Consider the following 10,831-nt stretch of genomic DNA (forward strand, 5'->3'; position numbering starts at 1 on the left):
CCATAATGATAACATCAAAACTTTTTCCGATGTTGCACGCCATGTTGAACTTGAAGATGAGCGCCTTGGTGCTGCTAAAGCTTTTTCTAATGACTTTGTGTCAGAGTCAAGTGGTACAAAATCTTCAGGCTTCAAGCGCAAGAAAAATTGGAAAAGAAATGGGAAAGACAAAGAGACTGGGGAAGGACCCTCTAAGAAAATGAAGAAGCCAAACTCCAAAAAAGGAAAACAGTTTTTCAAGAAGAGAGACAAGAGTAAAATGAAGTGCTACAATTGCCAAAAATCGGGGCATTTTGCTCGTGAATGTACCAAGCCCAAAAAGGTAGCATTTCTAAACGCATCTCTAAGTGCTACATATGTTTCTAGCACTTCTTTACTAACTGAATCTTATACTATGTGGATTGTAGACTCAAGATCCACCGACCACGTGAGTTGAGATAGAGAGGCGTTTGTGGAGTTTCATCGAGTTTCATCTAAATCAAGGTGGATCTACGTAGGAAATAATGATAGGCTTGAAGTCAAAGGTATAGGCACTTGCAAAGTGGACTTGCATGGTGGTCGTTGATGAGTCCACGATTTAGACTGATTTAGGGCTTTATTTGGATAGATTTTGTATCCTCAAATGCTTGTTTTGTGCCAATAACTGATGTAAAACCCTTGATTACCAGGTATTTGAATTGAGGAACAAAGCATGGACACTAACTTGCAAAAAAGGAACGAAGCGAGCTGAAAGAGCGAAGAAATGAAGGCCTGGTGATCACCAAGTCCCTTTGGCGAGTTGCCTAATGACCTTTGACCGCCTAAAGTTCAGTGTGCTAAGCCCTGAAGGAGAAAATCTATTTGGCGATAGAAAGGAGCAGTTAGCGTGTCACCAAGTGGTTTCGCGATGCAGTGTTAGATCACCCAAAGTTACAGAACTTGAGGATGGTGAAGGCCAAAGCAGAAAGGCGATGAACTTGGCCAAAGGGCGGATCACCTAGTTGATCAACGATCCCGACTTACTGCGCCGAATGGTCCTTCGCAACATATTTTTGGCTACTATAAATACATTTTCAAACATTAATCTTAGGACCTTTTATCATAATCTTAGAAAAAAATTAGAATTTCAGTTTTGAACTCTGAGTATTGAGACTAAATTTTTCCTTATCTTTAAAGAATTGAAGTTTTCCATTTTTGAGAAATTGGAAGTGGGTCTTTGAGATTCTTCAACTTGTACCTTTGTAAATATGAAATTAATCTTACCCAGTTGATGGAAACACAATTTGGTAACGATTTCTATCTTTTTATGATGTCTAGCTAAAACCCTAATTCTTGGGGTGTGATTATGCGATTATGGGTTGATTTAGCTTGTGGGTATTGCTAATTGTTTAGTTTAAATATTGTTTAGAACTGATTTCATTCAGTAATTGTGGTTTAATTTAAAGGGTTGTAGTTGCAAATGCAACTCTACCTTCGTGTTTTTGGCTTGCTCGAGAGAGAGGTTTTAAAACCAAGATTACTGAATTGATGGTCTGTGGGTATTGGGTTGTCATGGGTTCAGCTCGAGAGAGTGAATCCTAAATCCTTTTCCACACATTCAGCTCGAGAGAGTGAACAGACTAAAGCGAAGACTGTTCTTATTTGCATGATTGTTGGTGTTTGAGAGAAACCAACTTGATTCGGGGTAAATTGTTCAGGAGAAAGTTTATCCCCACTAAACTCTAACTTATTCACTGATTTACAGCTATTTACTAATAGTTGCAATCACCCATTTGTCTATATTAGCCTATAATCAAATCACATCCCAAGAACCCGTCTCATTATTTGTTAATTCGTGTTATTTGTTGTTGTTGTAGCTGATAGTTAAAACCAAAACCCCCTTATTTGACATTCGTGTCACCCCTTAATTTGAATTATGTTGTTGAAATTGTTGTGCTGCACCTTTTTTGTCCTAATATTTGGTATGCTTGCTTTGTCCATGTTTAGAATTGTTTTAGCATTTATTGGTAACTCCTGGAAATTATTAAAGTGAATCAGCTGCTCACCTGCAAAATTAGAAGCTAGATTAGTTAAAAAATCAGCTAGTTGGTTTCCTTCTCTATAGGTGTGCACCACAGTAACATCTTTATTCTCCAGCTCTCTCTTCATAGCCCTTGTCTCTTCTGAGATTACCCATGGTACTTCCCATATGCCATCCAAGATTTTCTTAATCACCAAGGAGTCTGTCTCCATAATAAGGGGAGTATAATTTTGATTCAAACAATAGAGGAGCCCTTCTTTAAAAGCCTGAACTTCTGCCTCTAAGGTTGTGCATAGATCTAACCTTCTTGCTTGTGCTACAACCAAGTCACCCCTCTCATCCCTTACACAGAAAGCTGTAGTGCTGATGTTCAAGTTACCTTTAGAGGATCTATCTGTATTGCATTTAAAGCTACCCACTACAGGGAATATCCACCTTACAATTGTGTTGTGGATTAGAGGTGTGTAGGCTTCCAGAAATTGAACTATAAGAGGCCAATAATTAGGCATGCCTACAAGCCAAGGATACCTGTATTTAGCCATCAGAGATAAGTTTTTGTTGACCTCCATTATCATAGAGTATTGAGACATCTTGCCTCCATGTCTTATCACATTTCTCCTCTTCCAAAGTTGCCATAAAATGAAGGCAGGAACTGCCTTATACAAGGGTCTTAACTTGGGGACACATTCCCCTTCCCACCATTTATATATGGTCTGTCTTAGCTGAACAAATGGACCATGTAGCCCTGCTGCACCTGCAAACCACTGCCATAGGAATTTAGCATTAGGGCTTGAGAAAAATAGATGGTTGAAGGATTCTGAAGCATTATCATCACAACAACAATAGATCATTGAGTCAGTAATCCTATTCTTTACAAGGACCTCTCTAATAGGAATTCTCTGCAACCAAACTCTCCACAACAGGAAAGAGACTTTGAAGGGTATTCCTTTTTCCCAAATGTTCAGTATGCCTTCTTGAGGTTCTTTTCTGGTTCTCATAATCTCCCAAGCTGTGCCAACAGTAACTTCCCTTTAGGATTAGGCATCCACCATGGAAAATCTCTCTCTTATGATACTTTATAATTACCCAACACCTTTAGCACCTTGTGACAGATTTCCTCATTAAGCAGTTCCTTTAATAAATCAATATTCCATCTTCCATTTAGTGTAATTTGATTGATCTCTTCCAGATTGTTATCAAGACCATTACTGATAGGTAGAATATAGTACAAAGCACCCAATTGGGTCCAATTATCATACCATAAGCTTGACTGGCCACACCTAAGTTCCCACCAGATCTCTTGATCAATGCTATCCCTGGCCTGCAACATTCTCTTCCAAACCTGTGACCCTCCCTTCCATTCCACAGTTTGAGGTCTATGCCTCTTACAGTATTTATTCTATAAGAAGTTGGACCACAAGGAATTCTTAGTTCTAAAATTCCAGCACAGTTTAGCATATAATGCTTTGGAAACATCAAATAGGGACCTGAAGCCAAGACCACCTTCCTCCTTTGGCAAATAAATATCTTTCCAAGCCACCCAATGTTTTGTCCGTCCTTCATCTTTATAACTCCATAGGAATTTTACAAAGATACTATGAATCTCTTTAATAACACATATAGGAGGGACAATAACAGATAGAAGATACACATGTATACTTTGTAAAACATGAGAGATTAGAGCTGCTTTTCCCCCAAAGGATAATAATTTTCCTTTCCACAGTTGTAACCTATTTTGAACTTTTTTAATTAGATCCTTGAAGGGAATTCACCTTGAAGGATAATAATCTTCTGTTTAGCATGATCAATAGGACATCCTAAGTAAATTAAAGGGAATTCACCTTTAGTCAAACCCGTAGCTTCCTCAACCACTTGAGTATGATTGTTTGCTGCCTTGCTATACATATAGAATAAACTCTTATCCATGTTAATCTTCTGCCCAGATTGACATTCATAGTCTTTCAATAATCCCATAATCAAAAGTAAAGACTCTTTCTCAGCTGCAGCAAAAATAATAGTATCATCTGCATAAGCGAGATGATTTAGGTTGTCACTCCACTTAGGCATTCCATAGCCTTTGAACTCAGGATTATAGAATAAATTATTCAAGGTTCTCGATAGCACCTCAGCAACTATAATGAATAAAGCAGGGGATAACAGATCTCTTTGTTTTACCCCTATGGTAGAGTGAAAAAACCCATGAGCTTTACCATTAATGAGGATAGAGTACCAATTATTTGCAACACGTCTCCATAGCAAATCCACCACATTAGCATCAAAGCCCATCTTCTCTAATACTCTCACCAGAAACCTCCAATTAACTCTATCATAAGCTTTTGCCATGTCCAGCTTAATCACAACATTAGCAGGTTTTCCCCTTTTTCCAATATCACCTATTATTTCTTGTGCAAGAAGAACATTTTCAGAGATATTCCTACCTTTCACAAATCCAGACTAGTTTTGAGAAATCAGTCTTGGCAGAATACCTTATAATCTATTATGTAGAGTTCTTGAGATCACCTTGTTAATGAAGTTGCTCAAACTAATTGGTCTCAAGTATGAACAAGGTTTGAATCTGCTCCTTTTTGGGTATTAAAACCAAATTAGTATGGGTGATGGATTTGGGTAAGGTATTACCCCTAAAAAAAGCTTGCACCACACCTATAAGGTCTTCTCCAACAATCTCCCAACAAGTTTGATAGAAATAACATGTGAATCCATCTGGACCGCTAGTACTATCTCCATTCAATTCAAACACCACTTTCTTTATTTCTTCAGCATCAGGAATGACATTTAGAAAGCCATTAGCTTCAGCATCTATCAGGGGCTGAATGTGCTGCAACAAGGAGAAGTTAGAATCATTACCACTATCTGCAAACTGGTTCTGAAAGAAAGCTAGAGTCTCAGAAATAATGTCTTCTTCATTTTCAACCCATTCCCCATCTTCTTTAAGTAACCTTGTCAATGCTAATCTCTTCCTTCTTCCCTTTACTAAATAGTGGAAAAATCTAGTGTTCTTGTCCCCTTCTGTAAACCACTGAATACTTGCTTTTTGCCTCCAGAATTCCTCTTCATAGTGAAGATATTTTCTATACTCAGCTTGTGCTAGCTGAAGTACAGATCTATTAGCTATGGACAGATTTAGTTCAAACAGGTCCTCTTTCATCTTCATGATTTCCTCTCTAATTTTCAACTGCTTGAATATATCCCCAAACATGTCTCTACTCCATTTAGTAAGAGCATGTTTAGTCTTCTTTTGTCTCAGTTTCCATTGAACCGATACTCAACATTCCAGTTATCCTTCACCACTTCTTTACAATCATCTCTGCTGGTCCAAAACTTTCAAAACCTGAATGTTTTTATGGAGTTTTGAATAGTCCCCTTACAAGTAAAAAGGAGGGGTGCATGGTCAGATTCAGTCCTAGTAAGGTGTTGTATGTCCAGGTTGCCCATCAATTCCTGAAAAGCTTGGTTTGATACCACCCTGTCTAATCTTTTGAATATACACTCTTCATCAACTCTTCCATTCCACCAAGTAAAAAGACTCCCAGTAAAACTTATATCATCCAATTCACATGAGTTAACACAAAATGCAAAATCTTCATATTCTTGAGGAAATACAGCTAATCCTCCTATCTTCTCTTCCTCACTCAAGATAACATTGAAGTCACCCCCTACCATCCATGGCATGGAAAAATTGGAATTAATGGTATATAGAGAGTCCCATAATTCCAATCTTTCTTCAGCAGAGCATTTAGCATATATCACTGTTGTGAGAAACTGTTTGCCATCTTCCAAAGTTAGTTGTAATGTTATTTGTTGGTCAGTATCAGAGATCACTCCCACCTGAGTATGTTCTTTTACAAATACCCAAATTTTTCCATTAGCATTGTAATTGACATAATTCATTCCCAGTCTCCTCTTGTAAGTCTGAATTTGACTAGTGTCTTGAAAGGGTTCCATTAAAGCAATGAGAAAAAACTTGTGATGTCTGTGAAGCATTTGAACTCTATGAAAGGCATTTTGAGTTCTCACAGATCTAATATTCCAAAAGAGAGCCGTAATCATTTAGAATATATCTTCCCCACCCTCTTAGCTTGTATCCTTGTAGGTTTAAGATCTGCCTCCCTTTTACCTTTCCTTTTTTTAGACTTGGAAACAACTTGAGGGGATAAACTAGCTACCCTAGTGACCTCTTCTTCATTCATATCACTATTAACTTCTTCTTTGTCTTCTTGTAAAGATGAATTATCTTTATCTCCTTGGATTATTTGTGGCCTCTCCTCTTGTGCCTGGTGTGAGACCAGAGCATGCAACCTCTCCATAGGTGGAGATTTTAGTTCCCTGTTAACCAATGTATTGGATTCTGCTGCTGTTATAGTTAATAATTCTTGTGTTGCATCACTGATAGATGGGTAGTTCCCCTTAAGCATGTCACCAGTATCAATTTGAAGTGGGATGTGGTACTCCGCTTCTGCCAGTTCTTTCATCAAGAGGAGGTCTGTTTCTTCATCCTTATTTGCTGATACCCCCAGAGATGAACCACCTTCCACTTCATTTTCCCCCTTTCTTCATGCTCAGTTGGATTTATCATGTCTTCTGTTTTAGCATATTTTATAGTAGATTTGCACATATCTTCCTTCTCCCCTGTACTTCTATCATCTGGCTGTTGTTGGTACTGATTTAAATTGGTCTTATAAATAAATTTCTCCATCTCCATGTTATTATTATGCTTCCCTTCATGTATCTCCATCTGATTCTTTCTATCTTCATTATTCACAAGTGTTGCTATTGATGTGTTGTGATCCCTTGTAGCCACTTCATTTAATTGTTGTTGTTGAGAACAATCTTTCAACACCTTGTTCAATTTCCCTTCCCCTTCCTCCCCAGTATTTGTGAATGTTTTTGAGATCCATTCCTTTGTTAAGGAGTATTGTTGATCCCTTTTTCTATTAGATTTGTGTATGTCATGATGTATCCTCTTCTTTTCAGCTCCTGTCCCCTCTTCACCTTGTTCCTTTTTGGCAGTATCAAGTGCTGCAAGAGCATTGACAAATGTAACCTCTGCTGCATCAGTTTGAATGTGAATATGTGAGCGTTCCACAGTATGGCCATCGCTGGTAAACCTCCTGTTGGTAGGATTCCAGTAGCTACGAATTACCCTTCTTTTCCTTGTTGTATCAAGATTGGTATTTTCCGCCGTTTCCTTAGCACTTGCTGTACAAAGTATTTCAGTTACATCAACTTTCTTTAGTTCCGGATGTAGGACTCTACATTCATCTTCCACATGACCCTGAACTTTACACCTCATACAGTACTTAGGCAACCTATCATATTGAACTTTCACCTGCTCCATTCTTGATTTTTTTGTATGCTCATTGATAATCTCCATCTCCACGTGCTTCAGAAAATTGAACAAAAGGTCAACTTGTACTTTGACCCTAGCACAACTAGGTCTAGTTTTGTTGATTGTAGCCATGTCAAGTTGGAGTGGCTTTCCCACTGTTGAGGCAATAGAAAATAATGCTTCTTTCACAAAAAAAGTTGGCTTAAGATCAGGAAAGGAAATCCATGCCATAGCTTGCGTTGTTTCATCATCCACTCTAAACTTAGCATCATAGATTAGAGGCCTCATAGGATAAGAGTATCCGTCCTTAGCCAATATGTAATAGATGCTTTTCGACATTAGATTGATAAAATCTTCCTGCTGATCAAGAAGAATAAGTATATGCCTATTTCTTAATAGTCCGATCTTGCTGTCTCCTTTGATGTTGCATTGTCTAGGAATTAGTGATCTATGTTCCTTTAGTATGGGCCACCAATACGAAAATTTCCCAATCACTGCAAATTGTAGGTTTTCAATCGTATTCATACGATCGACTTCATCCTCCGTCCACACTATTCTAGGTATCCCATTGGTATATGATACATATTTCATTGGAATAGGCTCCACCCAGCAGGAATCGAAGACTTAATGGTTTGCCCTTTGAGTACATTAGCATAATTGACACTTGCAGGGGGAATTTCCGTAGGCAAATCAGTAGGCACGATAGGTAATCTCGAGGTATGATCTGTAGGCAATTTATTGGGGTTTAACGGTGGAAAATTTGAATCTTGTAGCAATGTCATCTGATCAGCCTCAAGAGCAGTCTGACCAATGGCCAGAATGGCCATGGTCGGAGATTATGGTAGCAAAATTAGTAGGCACGACAGGTAATTTTTATTGCATTTTTTTCCTTGAATTTTTCTTTTTAAGCATTAGCTATTGAAGAGTTTATTATTTTTCCTATTTTATTTCACCATTTTTTTCTATTTCCTTCAAAATTAACATTAGTTATTATTTGGCGGTAGTTCAATGTTTGTATAATTGGTAACATCTTTTCTTTTCTTTTCTTTATTTTTTTTTAAAAGAAAATATAAGCTTAAAAGTTTTTCTTCTTATTGAGTTATCGATTTAGTAACGATGTAAGTTATTTTCTTAACGACTGAATCGATAATTTAGTAGTAATTTATTTAATTACAATTCTACCTTTAGTTAGCTTAGGCTTCAGTTCATTTCTCAATTCTATTTTTTCATAAAGAATGTTTCAAACAAAGATTACGATAAAAAAGATTATATAAAAGAAAATAAAAAAACGATTCTACTAAAAAAAATTAGGAAGAAAACTCTTTTTCTCTATATTTATGGACAAGATAATATGTTGCTAAGATTGTGAGATTATAATAATTTTTAATACTAAATATATATTGTATTTATTTGTTAAATCATGGTTAGAGATTTACTTTGGAAAATTAAATCTTAGCCATTTATTTTAACCTATGCCATGTGTCATTAATCCAAATAGAAACTTGGGGAAAATGGAGAGAAGGGAAATGGAGAGGAGCTGGGTAGCATAATATGTTCAGAAATGTTGTCTGAACAATTTCAGTATAATTTGAACCCTAAAGTAAAATATAAGTAACAAGATAATTATACACACTAAAAAGAAAAAAATAATAAGCAACCCAAGATTTCAAAAAGATAATATACACTGTAAATGTTTTGTAAATAGATATGAAAATTTACATATACCTAAATCATAAATGCATTATAATTTTTAATTATGTATTTATATAGCTGTTTAATGGCAGTAGTGGATGCAGGAGATCTCTGGAGTTGATGATTAAAGTTCTGGGCAACTACGAAAAAGTCTCAGGACAAGAGGTTAACAAGATGAAATCTAGTGTGTCACTTTCTAGCAAAGAACAATCTCAATCTAAACAAATGATTCAGGAGATCACTGGTATGACTTACAAAGGTCTACCAATCAAGTACTTGGGTTGCCCACTATATGAAGGGAGGAAGAACAATGCTTTATTCTCTGGAATGATGAGCAAAATACTTCACAAGATCAGGGGTTGGCAAACTAAATTTCTTTCAATAGGAGGAAGAAGTGTTTTGATTAATCATATACTGCTCTCGATTCCAGTATACACCCTAGCAGCAATCCATCCTCCTATTGGTGTGCTAAACCAAATGGAAAAAATGTTTAACAGATATCTTTGAGGTTGTTCGGGTGAGAAAAAGAAAATGCACTGGGCCTCTTGGAACTCGATGTGCTACCCATATGATGAAGGAGGTGTCTCATTCAGAAGACTTCAAGACATTTGTAAAGCTTTTACTACCAAACAGTGGTGGACCGTAAGGGCAACTAACTCTTTATGGAAGGAGTTTCTAATGGCTAAGTATTGCCAAAGGATACATCCTGTGATTAAGAGGTGGTACTCGGGAAACTCTCACTCTTGGAATGCTATGTGCAAAATCAAAAGTACTATGGATCAATATATACTGTGGAAAATAGGCAGAGGAGATGTCTCAGTATTGCAAGATAATTGGACAGGATTTGGAGCTCTCTGGCAATTTTTCCCTGATGATAGAAAACCAAGATAGCAAAAAATTTATGATATCTACGTCAATGGACAACGACATTGAGGAGGCTGGGACATTTTCATACCTAATCGTGTCATGGAGCATATTCATAGTATGAATGTAGATTTGAACTTGAATATCGATGATAGGCCTATTTGGACTCCAACGCAAAATGGTTCCTTCACAATGACCTCGGCTTGGGAAATTCAGAGGCAGAAGAATGATAAGAGCTGGTTTGATTCCAACACCTGGTGTAAGAAAGTGCCCCTCAAGATGAATTTCATCCTGTGGAGAGTAGTGAGAGACAGAATCCCTACAGATTATAGACTCACAAAGATGGGAATTGCTATGCCGTCAAGATGTTGCTGCTGCAAATCACCTCAGGAGGAAGATGTTTACCATTTCAGCTGCTTTGGGGAATTTGCAAAAAAGATTTGGTCAATTCTTTGTGGACCACTGGGGATTCCTTTCGATAACTTTCCCATCAGAATGTTAATCAAGTTCTAGTGGACTTGGAAAACAAAGAATCCAGTCTTGAACATTCTAATGTAATGTCTCCCTGCTATCACTTTGTGGGAATTGTGGAAAGCAAGATGTGGGGCTAAATACGGTAAGGACAACTACAACACAAGGAAATGTATTAACAATATCTCTACATCGTTAGTCCTGATTCTTAAAGGACAATTTGAGAAGATTAAGGTTGACCTTGACTGGGAATCAGTCCGTTACTTGCTGATAAGCAACATCTCCGACAAAAGAATTGTTCAGGTTAAATGGCTGAAGCCCTCTAACAGCTTTGTGAAGATTAATTCTGATGGAAATTGTAAAGATGGTTATTGTGGAGGTGGAGGGGTGATTCGAGACCACCGTGGGCATCTTATTTTTGCGTATTCACTAAATCTTGGACATGGTACCAACAATTG

General features: G+C 37.3%; 1 protein-coding gene across 1 annotated transcript; it reads right to left on the reverse strand.

Moving 5' to 3' along the window:
- Positions 1 to 3,748: 3,748 nt before the first annotated feature.
- Positions 3,749 to 5,216, reverse strand: LOC107059629 (uncharacterized). Its single transcript, XM_015306347.1, has 2 exons — positions 4,661 to 5,216; positions 3,749 to 4,437 (listed from the first exon to the last, which is right to left on the reverse strand). The coding sequence occupies exons 1-2, from the start codon at positions 5,214 to 5,216 to the stop codon at positions 3,749 to 3,751; spliced, it is 1,245 nt and encodes a 414-aa protein (XP_015161833.1).
- Positions 5,217 to 10,831: the final 5,615 nt, after the last annotated feature.

This window comes from Solanum tuberosum, unplaced genomic scaffold (genome assembly GCF_000226075.1).
Source record: "Solanum tuberosum cultivar DM 1-3 516 R44 unplaced genomic scaffold, SolTub_3.0 scf00029, whole genome shotgun sequence".
NCBI lineage: Eukaryota > Viridiplantae > Streptophyta > Magnoliopsida > Solanales > Solanaceae > Solanum > Solanum tuberosum.